The following is a 23,607-nucleotide window of genomic DNA, read 5'->3' as shown; positions in this document are numbered from 1 at the left end:
GTATATTTTAAGTGGTAGTCTTTTATAAAGCATGAAAAAATTTGGGTGTAAAAATGACATTTACAGACCGGGGCTTATTTCTCTCCTTGGTTCGAACAATTTTTTTTTTATCACTTGTTTATTTTTAATTTAACTGTCTTCAAAAACCCAGCCATGGACTCTTTGCGAAATTAGTTATTTCCTTAGATGTTCCTTATGGGCCTATTTCCTATGTATGTTTTTATCACTTCTGTTGTTCAAATGAAAATAAGGAAACATAAAAAAAAATTGTCTTCGAAGGACATTCCATTATTCGTGTTGTTCGTTTTTTGCATCAGTTTCATTGTTCCAACAATAAAAGATAAAAAAAAAACAAGTGTATGAAGAGTCTCCTAAAAGACCTCACCTTGTAAAATAATGCAATTTTAAATACCTTTTGGCTCCAACTCTGTGAAGAGAGGAACGGATTTTTTGAAAAATATATTTCTCGATTCAAATCGAGTACTTTTTTTTTATTTTTAGGTAAAAGTTCACATTTCCAAAAGGTTATGCTTTTAAAAGGGTGACTTTCAGTGTCTAAACTCTCCTGGATAAAAGTTTTCAGTGGGTTTAGCCTTACTTAAATTAAGATGAAAGAATTTAGAAAGAGTTTTATTATGAAATTGCCTTCAGATTTATTCAGTTTGAAGTATGAAGTAGGTGCCTATAATATACAGATACACATATGTATATATATATATATATATACATATACATATATGTATATATGTACAGGTATGTATGTTGTGTATGTATGTGTGCATGTATATATTTTTAATTGAACGAATGAATCATTGCTTCACATACGCTTTGATTTATGAGTCTAAAGAAGCTGTAAACAGACATAGCCATACTTGAATTGAGACAGGATTGAGAAAGATTGTTTTAAAAATCATGAGTTCTGTTAATGAAGTTGTCTTTAGAATTGTTCAGTATGAAGCAGGTGCATATGATATATATATTATATATATATGTATATATAGATATATATATATATATATATGTCTATATATATATATACACACACACATATATACATATACACACATATACACACAAGCACTGTTTATATATATATATATATATATATATATATATATATATATATATATATATATATATATATATATATATTCTCAGGATATATGCACAAGCACTGTTATATTGTAGAGTCTATTATAACAAAGGCTATCATTTAGGAACAGATCCAAAAAGGTATAAGAAAAACAGTTCAGGAAATGAACTTCAAGGTGTTTATTGAAAATAACTAACTTAACTAAAGAAATTCCTGAAATAACACTTGAAATTTGAGCTATTTATCTCCTTTGGTAAAAGGCATAAAGCTGGCTAAGGATACCTTGGTTTTCTTACAAAAACTACGAAGATGAAATTCAGAGTAACAATGAAGTCTTAATCATTTTTCTAATTCCCATTTAATTTTGAGAGTTTGTATCAAGAATTTGTCCCTTTCCGCTTCTCGTAAGTGGAGGAGCACTAAAGAATACGTATCAAGCTCCTCCAAAAGAATATAAAGAACCTATAAGTAAAAAGAACTTGAATATTGTCCATTGAAAATATGCCATTCGTTCACCACCTGCGAGTGAATGAGATAAAGAATATGTCCTCATCGCCTGAAGGAGAGCATCAAGAATACGCCTGTAATGAATAATACTTAAGATAGTGTTCCCAGAACCCTCTAAAAGATGATTAAGAGTATGCTACCAATCAGCCCCTCCCCCTTCCCTTACCACCTTTCCCACCACCCCCCCTTTCCCCAGTCAGCCACCGAGAAATGTAGAGCAAGTGCCTATTAGGACTAATAATATTTCCTTCTGAAAGAGGATGAATAAAGTAAAAAAGTAGAGACAGAGGGAGGAGGGAGCCTTTTGATTTTCCGCCAGAGCGACATGAGAAGAAACCGCAAATGAGTGAGAATGTGATGATTTACCTAAACCGATAGAGAGAGAGAGAGAGAGAGAGAGAGAGAGAGAGAGAGAGAGAGAGAGAGAGAGAGAGAGAAGTCCTTCTCCCTGATGATGATGTATCATATGTTTCGTTTGCTTTTAGGTTTATGCAGTTTTCTCTCTCTCTCTCTCTCTCTCTCTCTCTCTCTCTCTCTCTGTCTCTCATACTTCATTTTTTCTTTTTTTCCTGGAGATTCTCCACAATATTATATATATATATATATATATATATATATATATATATATATATATATGTACATATATATATATATGTATGTGTATATGTATATGTATATATATATATATATATATATATATATATATATATATATATATATATATATATATATATATGCAATAGTTTGCAAAAGAGAGAGAGAGAGAGAGAGAAGAGAGAGAGAGAGAGAGAGAGAGAGAGAGAGAGAGAGACTTTGAATATCATTTACGTGCGACACATTTTCAATGATATTGCTCCTCATTCTCTTAAATGTTCTTTAAACTATCAGTTTGGTATTTTAGTCTTTATGGCCATAAGGTTTTTAATTGTTTTTCCTGTCACCATAGTGTTTTTACCTTATTTTGCATTACGTCCTAACAGCCTTCGCATGTATTTGAATTTTTTATACAAAATTCAGTAAGCGATTTATACTAATACTTTTTGTAATTAAAGTTGTTCTTTTCAAATTAGTGTTTCCTCAGCTTTTTAAAAGGAAAAAATGTTTCTTCATCATTACCAAATGTGAATCTTCAAATTCCTCTGCTTTGAAAGTTTTATGTATTAATACTATTGGACAAAATCATGAAAACTCCTAATGCTGAATTTTTTCTCTATTAAAAATTTTTAAACTGAAACATGAAATATCTTAACGCTGACGTTTCTGTTTAGTCTGGATGCAGATGCCAACGCCTTTTAGATATTCGTCTTCTTAATGAACCTCCAGATATTTCATTAGATCTATCAAATGTCCAAGATGGTTGAAATGGCGCATATCATCTACTAATTGAGTGTCCCTGGATTTGAACCCAAGAATAAGTTAAGTATATCTAAGTTTAACCAGACCACTGAGCTGATTAACAGCTCTCCTAGAGAGGGCTGGCCAGAAGGATTAGACTTATTTTACGTGGCTAAGAACCAATTGGTTACCTAGCAACGGGACCTACAGCTTATAGTGAAATCCGAACCACATTATAGCGAGAAATGAATTTCTATCACTAGAAATAAATTCTTCTAATTCTTCATGGGCCGGCCGGAGATTTGAACTTGGACCCTGCAGAGTGCTATCCGAGAGCGGTACCGACCAGTCCAACGAGGAACTGAACCCAAGAATGAATGATGAAAATAGGTAGTAGAAGGCATACACAATGATAACATTGTAACTGTGGAACTAAAACATGAAGAATATAATGAACTAAGATCCCTGTCCTTGGGTTTACACTCCAGATATAAAAAATAGAGATATGTAGCTAAAAGGTGGTCGCTAGGATAATATTGCAATTGTCAAACTAAGCATGAAAAGAAACGTCTTCACGTTGATCTTGTACCAGGGTGGACTTATTCGTCAGATACTTCTCCTCTTACCTCTCTCTCCATGAGCCAAGTTTCAGCAACATACTGGGAACAGTTTCAAATTATTGTTTAATACTTAACGTTAATTTACATTAAAGTCATACATTTATATGTCACATTTATAAATTGCTTAACTCTCTCTCTCTCTCTCTCTCTCTCTCTCTCTCTCTCTCTCTCTCTCTCTCTCTCTCTCTCTCTCCTTTAGTGTCGTAGTGGTTAATTTACAGAAGAATAATTCAGTGTAATATTAAAACCTTTTTCTTTATTTCATTTTGAAAATTTTAGGACCAGGTATTATAAAGCTTTACACATCTATTAAGGACGTTATTTTTTTTCTAGGGATTCTTATGAGAATAAGCTTTCATTATGGATTCAAATGGACATAGTGATTCCTAGAACAGATTCTCATGAGATTTTTATTTCAGTAATGATTTTGATTAGAATTACTTAATTATGTCAGTGATTCTTGTGAATGTATTGAACATCATTAGTGATTCTCTTCAGACAGATATACATTTTGATAATGAATCTTATGGATTCTTAGGGTTGCAGAGATTTTCATGGACGGCAGAGAATCTCTTAAAAAGAATATATATTTTTTCACGATTGTCGTGACTCTCCCGTTTTCCTCAGTTATTCTTGATTTTGGACATATGGAATTGTATTCTGTGGAGGGTTTGTTATAATTAATATACTATTTATACGTATTGTACCCCGTTAGGGGGTAGCGCCGTCAGTGCACCTTATACGATGCACCGTAGGCATTACTTAAGGTTCTTTGCAGCGTCTCATCGGCCCCTGGCTGCAACTACCTTTCGTTCCTTTTGCTGTACCTTCATTCCTATTATCTTTCTTCCATCTTACTGCCCACCCCTCCTAACAGTTGTTTCTTAGTGCAACTGTGAGAATTTCATCCTGTTGTACTTTTCAAACCTTTTTACTCTCAATTTCCCTTTCAGCGCTGAATAACCTCATAGGTCCCAGCTATGGCATTAAGCCTAAATTTTATATTCCATTCCTATACTTATTGTATAAATATTAGTATTTAATAATAATTATTATTATTTGATAATAATAATTTTTTCCTTTGTTGATGAGAGAGAATAATAATATACAGGTTCATAATAAGAATAGCGGTAGTAATATTAATAAAAATGGTATCAATTTAGCATGATATACGTAATTAGTAAGAAGCGCCTTAATGCAAAATGAGATTCCAAATAACGAATATAAGCTTTTTAAATCCTCGCTAATGCGGGAGACACACGCGTAACGAGTTTCAGTATTTTTTTTTATTCATTCCTAAACGCACTGTGTAGATTTTTACTTTTGTAGATGTGGTGTTTAGACGAGATCTCTTGCATCGGAGAGAAATGTGAGGAATGGAAGTTAACAGAATTTGTTTCTAGGAAATAACTGCTCTCTGATTATGAGGTTTCTGTGTATGTTTGATGCCCTTTCAAGTTCGAGAACATTTTTTATTATTATTGGTAAAGAGAGCAGTAACTTAGCTGATATAAAGGTTTGTTATTGTTAGCAGCTATAACAATAAAAAGTATTATTCAAATAAATTTTTATTCTGTTGTTCCTGTTGATGGTAAATATTATATGTAATGTACAATATTAATATTCTTATTATTACAATTGCAGTTTGTTTTCGTTTGTATTATTATTATTATTATTATTATTATTATTATTATTATTATTATTATTATTATTATTATTATTATTATTATACTACGGATTTTTGCATCAGAAAACCAATTTTTGCATCAAATTATATGGGAAAACAGTTGGATGAAATTGCACTGTAATACGTGTGTGATTGAAAATTTATACATATAGAATTGTAATGACTCAGATCTCAAGACGTAGATCACATTATATAGACGTCTTAATTGATTAAGCTGGAGATGGAATAAAGTTTCTCCCTTTGATTGCGGTGGAACATTGTTCACTTTAAGTACCAAAGATTTCCATATGTTATGAAGTAAACATATTAGGCTGTGGTGGCCAGCTTTAGTGGTCATGTCACTTAAAATTTTTCAAGTCTTAGAACCTTTAAAGTCATTTTTCCTAAAGTTTGTAAAGTCTTAGATCCTTGAAAGTCATTTTACTTGAAATTTGTTAAGTCTTGGAACCTTGAAAGTCATTTCACTTGAAATGTGTCAAGTTTTAGAACCTTGAAAGTCATTTTACGTAAAGTTTGTAAAGTTGAAGATGAAAGTCATTTCACTTGAAATTTGTTAAGTCTTGGGACCTTGAAAGTCGTGTCACTTAAAATTTGTAAAGTCTTAGAACCTGGAAAGTCATTTCACGTAAGATTTGTCAATTCTTTGAACCTTTAAAGTCATTTAACTTGAAATTTGTAAAGTATTAGAACCTTGAAAGTCATTTCACTTGAAATTTGTAAAGTATTAGAACCTTGAAAGTCATTCCACTAGAAATTCGTAAAGTATTAGAACCTTGAAAGTCTTTTCACTTGAAATTTGTAGTCTTAGAACCTTGAAAGTCATGTCACTTAAAATTTGTCACGTCTTAGAACATTGAAAGTCATGTCACTTAAAATTAGTAAAGTCTTAGAATCCTAAAAGTCATGTCGCTTAAAATGTGTAAAGTCTTAGAAACTCGGAAGTCACGCCACTAAAAATTTGTAAAGTCTTAGAAGCTTGAAAGTCATCTCACTCAAAAGTCTTAGAACCTTGAAAGTCATCTCACTTAAAATTTCTTAGGTCTTGGAACCTTGAAAGTCATTTCACGTAAAATTTGTAAAGTCTTAGACCTTTGAAAGTCGTCATGTGACTTAAAATGTGTAGTCTTAGAACCTTCAAAGTCATGTCACATAATATTTGTAAAGTCATCTCACTTAAAATATGTAGTCTTAGAACCTTCAGTCATGACATTTAAAATTTGTAGTCTTAGAACTTTGAAAGTCATGTCACATAATATTTGTAAAGTCTTAGAGCCTGGAAAGTCATTCTCACTGAAAATTTCTCAAGTCTTGGAACCTTGAAAGTCATTCACGTAAAATTTGTAAAGTCTTAGAATCTTGAAAGTCGTCATGTGACTTAACATTTGTAGTCTTAGAACCTTCAAAGTTATGTCACATAATATTTGTAAAGTCTTAGAACCTTTGAAGTCATGTTACTTAAAATATGTAGCCTTAGAACTTTCAGTCATGTCGTTTAAAATTTGTAGTCTTAGAACCTTGAAAGTCATTTCTCATAATATTTATAAAGTCTTAGAGCCTGGAAAGTCATTCTCACTGAAAATTTCTTAAGTCTTGGAACCTTGAAAGTCATTTCACGTAAAATTTGTAAAGTCTTAGAACCTTGAAACTCGTCATGTGACTTAAAATTTGTAGTCTTAGAACCTTCAAAGTCATGTCACTTAAAAATTTGTAGTCTTAGAACCTTCGAAGTCATGTCACTAAAAATTTGTAAAGTCTTAGAACATTGAAAGTCATGTCACTTAAAATGTATTAAGTCTTAGAACCTTCAAAGTCATGTCACATAAAATTTGTAGTTTTAGAACCTTGAAACTATTAGTCGATTATATTTAGATAGATATGAGATGTAGGAAACTGATGATAGAAACTAAAGCCCTTTGTATAAATCATATGACTGGGTCACGTGACCCATATATACAAGAAGTATATTAAATTATTTATTTATTTGGGTAGACATAGACAAACGCCACATTGGAGATTGATAGCCACGGGCATTAGCTAGCATGTATCATCTGCATATGTTAACAATTGAAAGTTGATGCTAGTGCGTATGTAAATTAGGTTATTGGGACCATGTTGATTTGATCACCTGACTTGATTTTGTCTTTTAAGTTTGTATAGATTTTTCACTAATAGTCCGCTTTCATTCAGGTTTGTTACGTAGGCTACCATAGGTGAAGCAACGTTTGTCAGGTAGAAATACCAGCTCATTTGCATACATTTCACGACCTGGCACATGGGCATTTTACAAACATACATACTTTATATATATAATATATATATGTGTATACATATACAGTATATACATGTATATATATATATATATATATATATATATATATATATATATATATATATATATATATATATATATATATATACACACACACATATATATTTATATGCGTGTGTGAAATGACGTAATGTCACGTGACATGGCAGCCACGTTGGAAAATGTGTGTTACCGCCGCTGCTATCAAGACAGTTATTTGTAGTATATGATTCATAAGTTCTTAAGGGAAAATGACGGTTAACAATTTTGCATCAATCCGTATGCAACCGCGGATTTGGCGGCAGTGTTGAAAATGATGTATGCCTCGATGTCGATCTAGTTGTAGTTAGTAATAATGATGTTAATACCATACCTTATAATATTCTAATTAACTTACCTTATATTCCCCTAGGTTATCGACGACGCAGGAAAGCACGGCTTCCCTTCCCAAAGGAACTGTCACGTTTTTGATGGCGCCCCCGAATTCTGGCTCCATCTCGTCGCTCGCCACTTCATTTATGCGAGCTGGAAGGAGAAGAAGAAGAAGAGGAAATTGAAGATGGTTGCGGTAAGTGCAGAGTGAGGTTCTCAATAATGAATATGATTAAAAATATAAATTTTAAAAAAGAAGAACGTAGACTAAAACCTGTTTTAGTTTTTTGCAAACAGTATATATACCTAGTGTGTATATATATATGTGTGTATATATATATATATATATATATATATATATATATATATATATATATATATGTATGTTTATATATATATATATATATATATAAATGTTTGTGTGTGCGCATGTATATAAAGTACTTTTTTTGTGATCGAACTGACATGATTTGTTATATATACATATATATGTATATATATATATATATATATATATATATATATATATATATATATATTACATTCTTCTATATAATACAAGCTACATTAATTAAACTAACTCTGAAATTAGGGATCCTGTTACGTAAGGGGGCCTGATATACTTGGTTAAATTGCCAAGGAACATGAACGTATATTCACACCATCGTTATTATATATATATATATAATGTATATATATATATATATATATATATATATATATATATATATATATATATATCTTATAAAGAATTAGAAGCCAGTTATAGCACGCATACACAGAAATCTCCATGTAGACTTCATACATGCATACCGAAACAGGAAGCGATCCTTGACCACACCATAGTTACAGCTCTTTAGAGCTTCTATAAATTACAGGTATTAGCTCTCAAGAACCACCTTACAATCATAAAACCCATTTTACAGGTGGTGCAAAATGGATAACAACCTTTAAACCACCCTTATACTCACTATTATATCTGCTTTTGTGGCTTCAGTGCATTTAAGACCTTGTAAACTTGTACCCATGTAATCTGGTATAGCCTCATAAAACTGAGGGGCCAAAGAAGGGAGGGGGGGAGAGAGTTTCTATTTTATTTTGTGTACATTTAATTGTAGCATTCATTATTTCATGAGAACCAGCTGCTGATTGGTTTCATGTATGTAACCGTGCATTCCAAAAATATGACACAGAGAGAGTGTACTAGCAAACATAAAACAGTCACATAGAGAGAAAACGAGAGAATGAAGGCCTGGTTTTCGTAAAGAGAGAGAGAGAGAGAGAGAGAGAGAGAGAGAGAGAGAGAGAGAGAGATAGTACATCACATCTAAGCTTGCTCAGAGCAGTCACACACACCCATTATGACAGGGAATGAAATACCGCTACAAACATAGAGAGAGAGAGAGAGAGAGAGAGAGAGAGAGAGAGAGAGAGAGAGAGAGAAGAGGGTGGGGGAGAAAAAAGAAACAACATAAGTACGCACGGGGAGGCATAGAAAAACACACAAACACACACATACTCACACTCATGAGTACAGAGATGAACATAAGAAGAGAGAGAGAAAGAGCGAAAGCGTATGTGTGAGGGGGAGAAGTGTTAACAAGAGAGCTTTTAATTAGTAAAGAGAACCAAGCCACATAATTAGGTCAGGTGAAGAGAGACAGGGAACAAAGCAGCTGTTAATAGTTTAGCTACGATTCCAATTGAGAAATCTACCTCGGGTGGGAGTTCTGCTCTTATACGGGGCCCTGCTCAACGTATAACTTGTTTTGTCGAAATGTTCTCCCTCTGATATTGGCTGGCTACGCAGGATGGTAACATTTATTTATTATTTTTTTTTTTTTGTGAGTGCTAGACCCGTGCCTCCTATCTCCATCGTGGTTGTGACCCACCACATACGTCTAACTACCCCGCACATAATTCTCTTCTAAGGCCAGTAGAATCCTAGTGAATGTATTTTTCAGGAAATGAGCTTAGAGTATTTTCGTCAGCAGGTATCGATCTCAGATCTTTATTATGATTATTATTAACATCCACTGAATAGTATGGACACATGAGAAACTGGAGGTGAAAGGGGTAGAATGAACACAGTGAATAGGAAATAGCATTGCTTTTGGATTTGAAAAATTATAGTGAATATCAATAGAGTAAACTGAAAATACAAATAGATGATAGATGATATAAAAAAGGAAAGAAAAGGTGTGCTCAAGTGTACCCTCAGTTAAGGAAACGCCAACCCAAGACTGGGAAAGATGACGGTACCAAGGATATGGTATACACCTCAAATTTTGTGAACATTTTTTTTTCTTTTCTTCTCATAACCAGGGATGTGAGTCTTCTGAATGCATAATGGATTCGATGAAAGTTATGAAGATCGAGAAAACCGGTTCCTTCAAAGCTAAGACAGTTTTATATTCTTTGACAGAACAGTGCATATTGAATAGTATCTAAAATGTAATTGATATTCGCAAAGAGATCAGGTATTTATGGTGCGTTAGAAAAGAGTCTTCTCAAAATACAAATGTAAATATGGTCGTTATACTGAACACTAATGATTATCCGGGTAACGTAAGTTCCTCTCATATGTATTATTTCTCTTTTGAAAATGTAGTCTAGTTATTTGCGTATAGATTATTTATGATACATTGGAATTAAAAATCTGGTTATTGATTTTATGATAAATTTGATATTTTTTATTAATGTATTGAATAAGATTAGTATAGAGGAACGCACATGAAAGTAAATAAGCAAATAAAGACGAATAACAGTTTGAATGTTATTATAAAAACGAGATGAGAATAAATACGGGAAGCTAAGAAAGCAAGGAGCTTTAAACTTTGAATATGTAAAATTATGACTTTACGATGAAAGGGATTCCAGTATCAAATACGTACTGGTATGTGATCTTTGAATACGTTTGAATAATGTTTGTTTAATAATGTTTATAGTCATGTTTTTGATATTACTGAATTGCGGAGACTTTGTATCTTTTCACAGTGCAGGAAAAAGCTGCCTAGAGATAGGATGAGCAGATATGAGGGCGCTTGGAGGTTGATGCAATTGATTTTCGTGATGGAAGGGGACTTTCTGTCTTAGTTGAGTATGGTGAAGTGGTCTTCCGTTGGTTTCCTGTCTGTTGATTCTTTTGCAGTGCTTTTGTAGTTTAATTGGAAAAGGTCTGGTGGGAGATTTCCATTAGTTTGCTGGAATATTTCCATAGACTTACCGGAAGACATATGCATTGTGGAATACCTTTTTTTTTTCTTGTTGAAAGAGACCAGTAGACATGTTGAATGGATTCCGTAGGCATGCCAGAATGGCCTCTGTACTCTAGGTGTCTTGTAAGACCTCAGTGGGAATTTTTGGGAACGAGTCCCTGAAAGGTTTCTGTTGGGTTGTTGGAAAACCTCCACAGTCTTCCTGGAAGAGCTATGTAGGCCTGGAAAACCTTCATAAATTTGTTATCAGAACACTGTCAGGCTTATATGGAGACCTTCGTTAACTGAGAAGATTCCAAATGGGCGTTGGAACACCTCTGAGTATTGTTGGAAGAAATATTCAAGCTTGCTGGAAGAGTAAATATCAAACCCCAGTGAAATACTCAACCTCCAGGCAAAACAACATTTGTGATATCCAGCAAAGGACATGTTCCATTTCTTTCCCTTCATGCGATAACCATCCTGCATTTGAGTCAGAGTTTCTCTCTCAGGTTGCTGTCTTTTAAGGCAAGCTGCATAACCTTGTAAGAACATCCTGCTCTCTAAGCAACACCACCTCAATGGGATATTCAGAGTGCAAACTCTGAATTATCCTTTTCCCTGCTAATATAGCACCAGTGCCATATCTCTAACATGCCGTTGACTTGTCGGCATCCATAGGACATTCATTATGTACTTGGCTGTAGCCATTTCCACCTTTCCATGATCCAGTTTCCAGTTTTCACGTTCATTAATCTTTTGCTCAGCTTCAACATGTAGCACAAGGCTCCCATGTTCCTCATCTGGAATGACTGTCCACATTTCTCTCGGAACACCTTCAGCTTTCTGTGTTCCTTTTATTATTCATCCACTGGGCACACATTCAGCGCCTATGTTGTTGCAACGTGATTTATTCAGAGAATCAATCGTTTCTTCAGTAGGACCCTTACCCCCATGAAAGAGGATCCTCTTCCTTTGTCAAAAAACCTCATATTTTGGGTTTCTATTTTTTCACGACTTCTGCTTGTTCTTCTTTTCAGTCCCAACTTTCTTTTGAGAAAGACATGTTCTCACCTTAAATAAATTAGAATCACTTTCAAAGTCTGTCTAGGTTTCTTAGCTTTTCGATTTCTTCAGGGCATTCGATATATTTCTGGAAAAATACCTGGATATTATGGACGAAACCTTCATCTGTGATGGTTTTGTGCTTTTTTTTTCACCAATACCTGTCTTAATAGTCTCATTTTTTATACCATTTTATTGCTTGATAATAAAAACACACACACTCACACATGTATATGTAGCTATATACATATATATGTATGTATATACTTACATACATACATATATATGCATTAAGCTACAAACGTCCTTTAATATCCAATTCGCTCTACCTCGGAAAATAATATATTTTCATATATGTTACCGAAGGGGAGTTTTTTTTAGTTGATAATAAGTTCGTCGTCCCGTGGGCTTGAACCACGGAAGACAAGAACTCAGGACTACAGTGACGCCTTTAACCACACGGCCAACAAGTTGTTGGCCGTGTGGTTAAAGGCGTCACTTTAGTCCTGAGTTCTTGTGTTGGCCGTGTGGTTAAAGGCGTCTCTGTATTCCTGAGTTCTTGTCTTCCGTGGTTCGAAAGGAATCACACGGCCAACAACTTGTTGGCCGTGTGGTTAAAGGCATCACTGTAGTCCTGAGTTCTTGTCTTCCGTGGTTCGAGCCCATGGGACGACGAACTTATTATCAACTAAAAAAATTCCCCTTCGGTAACATATATGAAAATATATATTTCTGAGGTAGAGCGAATTGGATATTAAAGGACGTTTGTAGCTTAATGCTTGCATATGAATCACGGTGATGTGATAAAATTCATTCATACACATATATATGTTTTCATTATCAAGGAATAAAATGGCATAAAAAATGAAACTATAAAGACAGATATCGGTGAAAAAAACCATCACAGATGAGGGTTTCGTCCATAATGTCATATATATATATATATATATATATATATATATATATATATATATATATATATATATATATATGTGTGTGTGTGTGTGTGTATATATATATATATATATATATATATATATATATATATATATATATATATATATATATATATTTTCCACATACATGATATATATATTTTTTCCCTTATGAGAGATGAAGCTAGAAGGTGCCACTCTTACGGTTTCCTGCGAGTCTTCTAAGGATGAGGTTTCTATTCTACACCAGGCCGTGTCCCTTATAAGCCGCTGGTCACCCATCCAAGTACTGACCAGATCCAAAGTTGCTAACCTTAATTGACAGAACAACCAGCTGGTTTTCATAGCTTATAGTTATAAAGAAATATTCAGAATAAAGCTGCCTTTCATAACTTATAGCTATAAAGACCAGTGGTATAGAAAATATATTGATGTTATTCTGGGGACGGAAATATATCCATAGTAGACTAGATTGTATAGAATGTAAATAGACAAAAGTACTAAGCAATTGAAAAATGTAAACAAAATATAGCTTTACATGATATGCCTATTTGATGTAAACTATTATATTTCTTGTCAATTATTTCAACACGTAATAGATTAGACTGCGTAATCTCTCTCTCTCTCTCTCTCTCTCTCTCTCTCTCTCTCTCTCTCTCTCTCCTCGGTGATGATCCTTCATTGCCTTTTTTTTTCCTACCTAAAAGAGGAGAATGGAGATACGTATTTAATCGACATTTTGTCACTATTAAGCCGTTCCGCCTAGCAAGGGGTGACTCCAGAGAAAAAAGTTGAGTCAGTTCACACACACACTTTATATATATACATATATATATATGTATGTATGTATTTGCATATATACACATACTTTTATGGTAAAGTTTTAGAATTTGACGGATTTGCCGAAACGGCGATCATATATATATTTTGAAAAAGATAAAACTACCGTACATTTTTATTTCTGTTTCTAATTAATATATATAATATATATATGTATATGCATATATGTTACATATGTGTGCGTGTGCGCGTGTGCGTGCATGTATATGCATGTCCAGTCTTATACATGAGGAATACTTGGAGAACAAGATCCGTAGAAATTGAGCAAGAAATCGGCACGCATACAAAATACAGTAATAGTAAAAAGATTAATCGTTCAGTGCAAACGAAAGGAAGATTAGGCGGCCAATAGCTATCAGATCTCACATCTTCAGAGATAGCCAGAATTATCTCCCTTAATGGCTTCCGGAAGATGTTTGGTGATCTAGGATGTTGTGACAGTCAGTGACGTTGATGGTGATTGATGGATGAGGAAGGGAGGAAAGAGGGGCGGGGGAGGAGGAGGAGGAAGAAGAGGACCTCGAAAGGTGAGACCAACCCCTCCTTCCCAAAGGAACCCCTTCCTTGAAGGAAGAAGGAAGAGGAGAAGGGAAGTGAGGGAAGAGCTGGTTCTCGGTTGAAAATTATCATCAGGTGTGATGGTCGTTTTCAAGTAAGTTTTTTTTTTTTTTTTTTTTTACTTTGTAACTGCTGCTTTTGCTTGATTTTCCGGTATTGCTGCTCGTGCTGTGACTGTTGTTGCTGCTTTATATTATTGGCCCCCCCCCTTACTTATTTCTGATAGTTGCTATTATCTCCGCAAATGCTGTGGATAAATCAGTTAACTGCTTTTACCAATCCGCTTCAGTAACTTGGGTCGTTCAGATCTCCCTCGCTGGTAAGCTTCACAGACTGCATAATGGTCTTGTCTGGTTATGTCTGGACTATTGCTCTCACTTTTCATACATAGCCACACTGCTTAGACTTATCTGTGAAAGTATTAATGTTGGTATTGTCGTTCGGAACTCTATAACATTACATACCTTACCGTAATGTAACATAATTTTCCCTCAGGTTCTCATTAGAACACTCTTCTCCTTTTTCGAGGAACTTCCGCTTTCTGAATCCCAAACAATAACCTCTTTCGCGTTTCTTTGTTTCAGTGATTACTATGGCATTGCCGTATAGAACCGACTTTGTTTACTAATGTGCTATACTTCGTCTCTTGCCCAAGTTGCAGTACTTTTCCCATATTGGAAGAATATTCCTCCCCGTCAAAATTCAAAATAACCCATTTTATATATATTTTCTAGAATTACTGTATTGCTTTTGGTGTTGCTCTTTTGTACATCACGCTTATATAACTATGGTTTTCCTTTAGAGTACTGTTCCTATTTTTAGGAAGAGTTTACCTTAAACACTGCCTCCCCCGTACCATTCCTGTAGGAAGATAATGTTTTCGGGAATCAGTCATTCAGGGACTCATTCCACTAAGTCTAATCTCTCATAAGATTCCCTCATTCAGAGCTTCCAGAATCCAGCGATCTCAGATATTCATTGAAGCCTCAAAATATCTTTACAAATCTCTTCACCTGAGAAACCTTGAGGAGGTTTAGCGTTATAAATAGTTTGTCGAGCCAAGCTCAGTTCAGAATCAAATTGATGAAGTTTTTAATAGTGTCTGTTGTCATAAACGAGGAAGAGACGTACGGGGATTATATAATTGCGACACGCAAAAAAAAAAAAAGTCACCATACAGACCGACGGAATTGGAAAGAATTAAGGGAAAGGTCATTGGCGCGAACGGTATGGAATAACTTTTGGGGAATCAGCTCACAAGTCCATCTTCTGAAATATGAAAAGCAGCTCCGTCAACTAAGAGGAAAGGAAGAAATGTCAGATAAAATGCTAGGTGGACATTCGGTGATGGAGAAAAAAGCCACGGTTATAATGAGAGACCTTTGAAATACCAAGGCAGGCAGGTAATGCACGATTCCGAAATCTTTCAGAGATATTTGACATTTCGACAGCGAAATGGACGGTCACGTGTCCAATATGATTATGTTGTAGGAACGATAGGAGATCAGAAAGTCAGAGGACTCAAAAGTTAGAGTGGTTGTCAGACGGAGTCAGACAATATGTCTAAATTGTTTTGTAATATATATATATATATATATATATATATATATATATATATATATATATATATATATATATATATATATATATATATATATATATATATATATATATATATATATATATATATATATATATATATATATATATATATATATATATATATATATATATATATATATATATATATATACATATATATATATATATATATATATATATATATATATATATATATATATATATATATATATATATATATATATATATATATATATATATATATATATATATATGTAGATAGACAGAGATAGATTGATAGATATGTAGACAGATATATATATAATTATATATATATATACAATTATATATATATATATATATATATATATATATATATATATATATATATATATACATACATACATATGTATGTATGTACATGTACTGTACTATGAGTCATATTCGTGATCAGAAAGGTCATGGAGATTAAAAAAATTTAGAGTGGTTATCAAATGAAATCAAATGATTCTGTTTAAATTGCCTAATAATTTGATTCCCAGAAAGCTTCACACATCTCCAGCCTCTCGTCGTATAGTTCTCACTCAAGTAGGATTGGGTCTTCCAACGCACACACACACACACACACACACACTATAGCCATAGCTGAATGTTTACTTTAAATGCTAAACTAATGATGAACACGATTGATTCAACATTTAAAAGACGATACTGACAAGTGACTATTATCGCACTTTTTCTCTGGAAAAAAAAGTCTGAGGGGTCAATGTATATGTATGTATGTAGACATATAGATATATAGATAGTTAGACATGTAGATAGATATAGATAGGTAGACAGACAGATATATATGGCAAGTAGGATACCAAATACTAATAATTCAGAACTATAAATTTGGAACTGAAACTAAAGTATATTTGGAGCTTCCTTGAAATTAAATTAACATATTTTTGCAAAAGCTCCTTGAAATTAAATTAAAATATTTTTGCAGAACATAATGGGTGGAAAACTAAAATTAAATGTCTCTTCTGATGTTGTCTGGTAAAAGCATTTAGTTATAAAAATAAGCAAAACCTGAAGAGTGTTAGGGTGTAAAAATATCAAAGTAATTTTCCTTTTGGGCACTGTGTTTATAAAAAAAATGATATAAATGTTATTCTTGCTCTTCTCAAGATTATTTTAACTTTTTAAGTTGAAGAAAGAATGAAGAAATAAAGAGTATTTTGTTTGGTGTAGTAAAGGTATAAGCTGTAAATATTATATATTTGCATTTTGCTCCAGTGTTTTAAACTGTTCTGCTACTTTAAAGAATTTTGCACAAAGGGGAAGTCTGCCAATTTTCGCAGAGGGCCAAGTATATAGCTATAGAGGGGGTTTAAAACAATTAGGAAAGACCTAAGGGGGAGAGAGAGAGAGAGAGAGAGAGAGAGAGAGAGAGAGAGAGAGAGAGAGAGAGAGAGAGAGAGAGAGAGAGAGCCATGGTTATAGAGTAGAAAACCCGGTTGAAGTGCTGTGAGGGCGAAAATCGCATGGTAGGGAATAAAAAATAGAAAAAGAAATGGGATATAGCAATTACAAAGAAAGGAGAGAGAGAGAGAGAGAGAAGAGAGAGAGAGAGAGAGAGAGAGAGAGAGAGAGAGAGAGAGAGAGAGAGAGAGAGAGAGAGAGAGATCTTTAATGTTTGTGTATATAGCGTTTGAGATAGCTGTGAGAGAGAGAGAGAGAGAGAGAGAGAGAGAGAGAGAGATGTTTATGTAGTATACACTGTGAGTAATGGGAAGATAATGATTGAGAAAGGAGATGGAGAAGGAAAACCTCGAATGGATAAGAATACAGCAAGGAGATATGAATACTGGTCGAAGGGTTTGAAACAAATAGATCTGCATATGTACGTACACACGCACTCACTCCCTCTCATATATATATATATATATATATATATATATATATATATATATATATATATATATATATATATATATATATATATACATATGTATGTATGTATTTTTTAAGTAGCCATACTGACGTCTTCTTCATTTCTTGACAAGCCTTGAAACGCAAGGTGAGAAATTATTAAAGAGGCCATTTCATTCTGGGCTTGGAACTCACGCACATATTAGGATGCCTGAAATTGCCACATATTCTAGTATGCTCATGGTACAAAGTTGGCTGGTAGGTTATATATACATATATATCACACATTATCACAGGTGAAAAATAAGAGACGGGGTGTAGGTTCTGACCGGTTTCGACTTTATTCCCAAGTCTCTTATTTTTCACCTGTGGTAATGTGTGACAAATGAATCACGTACAAAAGTGATAATAATCATACGCACACACACACAAACACACACATATATTTATAGACTATATATATTTACATAAATGTCTATATTTATAAACATATGTATATATATATATATATATATATATATATATATATATATATATATATATATATATATATATATATATGAGAGAGATAGAGAGAGAGAGAATTTAAAACGTATATTTTTTTTTTATATATTAGGTCGCAATGTTCCTATCCTCATGATAACTGTCTTCATCATAAAATGACGGGAAAAATATTCGCATTAAGATCTTTCCCAAGCAAGTATTCAAGCACGGCCTTGGCCGTACCAACCACGCAGCAATCCTTCTCTACATCGAAGACAGTTTCACAAACCCAAATCATGATGCTTTTCAGTATCTTAGCAACCTTAACGTTGAACTGATTCCCTCTGAGATACTGAGACAGCTGATGTAGCGACAGGATGTCTTACTGAAATAATTAACCTTTAACGGACATTAGGCTATGAAGATCTCATGCTCTGTGGTTGTAGGAACTCATACTAATTATCCTTGGGAACGTCTGGCGTCTCACAACAGGCTTCTTAGGAGTGCTTTTTAGTACCATTAAATCATTTGGACTTGCCAGAGTGTTAATATGTTTATTAAATACTAAATTGCAGTTAGAGAGCAGTTTAGATGTGTTGAAAATTTTTTTTTAGAAATTGCATATATATTTTGTGAAAGATTCAGTCTGCTCTCAGATGAGCTAATTAGTTTGTTGCTCCTTAAACTTCTGCAGATGCAACTAGACGTTTTAGAATTGCTGAAGTAACTGCTAATCCTTCTTACATATTTCGTAGATTTCCACCCCTAGTGATATCGATTTTGGCTTTTTAGAATTGTATATTTTTCTGTTGCATTCCAAAAACGTTGGTCCAAAAGCAATGGAACTCAACTCGGGGTATTTTGACTGTGATTTCGAAAGTCGTTCCTTCAGAGGTCTTTCCTGTGCCTGAGCATTACTTTGCTTTTGGACCTTTGCAATTACAGTTACATAAGTCTAGTGACACCTTGGAATTTTCATTCTCCAATCGTGGTTCCATTGCGTACCCAGTTTCGATACTCTGTTTTCGAAATAAGCAATATCCAGTAACAGTCATGAATCTGACAAAAATTTCGAGATTCTGTTTAACAGTTTTCACGTAACCCGCAAACGCACAGACAAGTCCCAGTTAAGACTTAAACTCGCTGAAGTGAAGTTATAATTACTACGATGCTTTGGAATTTAATTCGAGAGTCTGTGTCCCGGAATTAGATCACTGAACGGACCTCATTCTTTTCTTTCTTAGGAATCGACATTTATCTCTTTGAAGTGTCTTAGGGTATTGACACACACGCACACATATATATATGTATATATGTACTGTATGTATATATATATATATATATATATATATATATATATATATATATATATATGTGTGTGTGTGTGTGTGTGTTTGTGTGTGTGTGTAAATGGATGTATGGATGTATGTGTGTGTGTTCGAGCATGACTCTGAAACGAGTTGAGCAATTTAAACCAAACTTGGTGTACATCTGACTTATTATGTAGAAAAGAATACTGTTGGGGTAAGACACCACTAGCACCAAAGGGCATCAAAGGGGGTTGGGGTGGGAAGGGATCCCCAAAATGGGGTGGTTCTGCCCATAGACTTAGTAACTAAATAAACTACGAATTTATCATACCTCATTTTGGTATACATATGACTTACTATCTGGAAAAGAATACTGTGGGGTTAAGACATACCTGGCACTAAAGTGGGTAGGGGGTTAGGGATGACGTAAAAATAACCGAAAATGACAGATATTAGTCGCTAATCCATAGTTTTCCAGGTCGCTGAGATGAATGGTGACACTCCTGATGCTCTTTTAAGTCCATGCTCAGCCCCAATACGAAGTGGGATGAGAAGGGGTGAAAAATAAAATGTAAAAAATTAAAGATATAAGTGTCTAATTCATAGTTTTTGATGTCGTTGAGATGGATAGTAACACTCCCAATGCCCTTTAAGTCCAAGTTAAGCCCCGGTTGGAATGGGGGTTGAGAAGGGGTGAAATGCAAATTGACAAAAATGTTGGATAATGTAATTGAAGAAACCATCTTAACAGGAAAGGGATAGAGTGAGAGAGAGAGAGAGAGAGAGGGGAATGAGAGGGAGAAGAAGTGAGAGAGAGATTAGAGGGGGTGTTAGGGAGGAGAAAGAGGGAAAGAGTGAGGGAGAGTTGGAGGGAGAAATTTTATTGGTCGTCATTCAGAGTTTTCCCGGGCAGAGGCGGGTTAGTCGGCTAGTATATATATAGTAGTGTTTGGGTGCATAATTAATGTATGATGATATGATTAGTATACTTAAGCAAAAATAAACTTTTAAGTTATAAAGTCAGTCACAAATGACGATTAGGAAATATTTTTATGTCAATAAGTTATCTCAAGTCACGAGCCCATCTTAAAAATTGCCAACTCAGGGGTCAGTCTATTTGAAGCGACACACACCGTCATCTTTTTTTATTATCGTTATTTAATTTTTTCTCATTCTTTTTGCTTTGATTTGGGTTTATTACCAAATATGTATTTTGCGCCAAATAATTATGTGTTCATATTCATTAATAATGATACATTGATTTATTTGTTTTTTATTGCTTTTGCTTTGGTTTTTCGTCGTTTTTTCTTTCTTCCCAAAAAGACTATACTGTATGTTTTGCGCCAAAGGATTATTAGTACATATTCATTATTAATCATACATTGATATGTAAGTATGCATAAGGCAGTTAAATATAAACACTGCTTTGTTTTCTGTTTTCCCCCCGAATATTTCTTTGCGCCAAACAGTTATTTTTACATTTCCATTTGTGATCATACATTGATATAGGCATTTAGTTATAAGCACTAGAGACATCTGGGGTTCACAAGAAGGTAATTTTACAGTTTGTACATTTTCATTAGTGATCATACATTGATATGTAGGTGTACGTACTTACGGCATTTAGTTATAAGCACTGCAGACACCTAGGGTTCACAAGAAGGTAATTTGTAACACTAACGCCAATTGATTTAAAAGAACGTAGCAAATTAAGACAGAAGGAGACTAATACGCCCTAAAAGCACCCCCCTCCTCCCCAGGATAATAATGCCTTCCCAGAGAACACGAGGGGGAATTTAGCAGCCAGATTGCATATTAGCTTACATCTTTAATCATTGTTTACATCTAGCATCTCTCCCCCACCGACTCTGAGAGTATCAGCGGGAACAAACGCATGCACTCACATACACGCGGGCGCGCGCGAGCGTATGCATACGTTCGCACACTGATAATACACTCACGTAGACACGCGCAGACACCACTATTCACGTCGGGATGAAGAGGGAAACTGTTGGGCTGAATGTACACAAGCAATTTTGATGTGTACCCATGGCTTTGCAAAGATGAACAAGTGATAGACTACGTGCTTTGTGTCGGGTGTTTCTCTCTCTCTCTCTCTCTCTCTCTCTCTCTCTCTCTACTGTTTGCGTGAGTATTTCTCTCTCTCTCTCTCTCACACTACTGTTTGCGTGAGTAGTCTCTCTCTCTCTCTCTCTCCTCTCTCTCTCTCTCTCTCTCTCTCTCTCTCTCTCTCTCTCTCTCTCTCTTTTTGTCACACACACACACACACACACACGCTACTGTTTGTGTGAGTATTCTCTCTTTCTCTCTCTCTCACACACACACACACACGCCACTGTTTGTGTGAGTATTCTCTCTCTCTTTCTCTCTCTCTCTCACACACACACACACACTACTGTTTGCGTGAGTATTCTCTCTCTCTCTCTCTCTCTCTCTCTCTCTCTCTCTCTCTCTCTCTCTCTCTCTCCCTTTCTTTTATGCAGAAAGGGCTCAGATAACATATATAGTTAGTCCAGTAATTGAGGAGGGAATGTAGCGTATAATTTTAGTTGGATTTCTAGTTTTATCGCGGAAGCTGATCTATAACAAAAAATAAAATTCTCAATGTACTTTCATTTTGTGATGTTATATGTAATTATGTTGCAGTAGGAGATCTGATGAACGCCATTATATTTAATCTCTGGTTACCCTTAGTGGTAATATATATTCTTCATGATGTAGTAATTAGTTAATTGTACGATTATTCATTGGAAACGTTTTAATATTTTAACTTTATTTAAACAAGATGTATGTATATGACATATCAAAAGTTTCGTTGTCTGTGATCCTGGTATTTGGATGGGAACCTTGATAAGGGTTTTGAGTGCAGGGTAATTCAAGTAGATTTTAGTGCTGCTTTAGATTTAGTAAATCACAAGGCACTTATTTATAAACTTCAGTATCTTGGAGTGGGTGGATATGTTTTAGGATTACTTCAAGATTTCCTTACAGGTTGGCAGCAGCGAGTTGCTGTGAACGGGATCTTTAGTGAACCGAGACCTATTGTGTTTGGAGTTCCACAGGGTAGTGTTCTTGGTCCACTGTAATTTTTAGTGTATACTAATGACATGGTTGTTGGCCTGAAAAACGAAATTGTTCAGTATGCCGATGATGCGACACTTTTGGGTCTAGTAAAGTCTCCACATTTGAGAGATGAAACTGCCCTCAGCCTCGATCGGGACATGGACCGGATCAGGGAATGTTGTAGTCGGTGGGGTATGAGGCTGAATTCCAGTAAAACAAAAACACTGTTGATTAGCTGATCTCGTACCGATTTCCCACCCCATCCTCCCCTTTAGGTGGATGGAACTTTGCTGAACGAGTCGGCTTTAACTATTCTAGGTGTAACCTTTGACTCACATCTAACTTTTGAGAAACATCTAATGAAGTTTTTTTTTTTTTTTAATAAGTGAGTGGGATCTCTTCTTTCTGTATTTCCGTATACCTCCTCTTACTTATTCCTTATGAACACCATATTCTTTGGAAGCTTGACTTCCATGTCTATGGCCCCTGTGGGCTTGTTCCATACGAATAGGTTTCATCTTTTGAATAATGATAATATTTGTGACGCCAAACAAAGTGCAGTTCTATCAGTTAATCTCCCTGTCTACTGTCTGTGAGAATTTTATCCTACTCTCTCTTCTCTGTGTGATTATTCTCTCTCTCTCTCTCTCTCTCTCTCTCTCTCTCTCTCTCTCTCTCTCTCTCTCTCTCTCTCTCTCTCTCTCATGTCTGTGTG

The 23,607-nt window shown here is 34.5% G+C and overlaps 1 protein-coding gene across 1 annotated transcript in view; it reads right to left on the bottom strand.

The window, feature by feature from the left end:
- Nucleotides 1–23,607, bottom strand: part of LOC136834983 (lachesin-like) — a 609,100-nt gene that overhangs the window by 148,997 nt on the left and 436,496 nt on the right. Inside the window, exon 2 of the mRNA XM_067097967.1 lies at nucleotides 7,948–8,075. Coding sequence (XP_066954068.1) covers nucleotides 7,948–8,075 — 128 coding nt within the window. The remainder of the gene's footprint in view (nucleotides 1–7,947; nucleotides 8,076–23,607) is intronic.

This window comes from Macrobrachium rosenbergii, chromosome 54 (assembly GCF_040412425.1).
Source record: "Macrobrachium rosenbergii isolate ZJJX-2024 chromosome 54, ASM4041242v1, whole genome shotgun sequence".
Lineage (NCBI taxonomy): Eukaryota > Metazoa > Arthropoda > Malacostraca > Decapoda > Palaemonidae > Macrobrachium > Macrobrachium rosenbergii.
The sequence above is the reverse complement of the archived record's forward strand: the minus strand, read 5'-3'. Positions and strand labels throughout refer to the sequence as shown.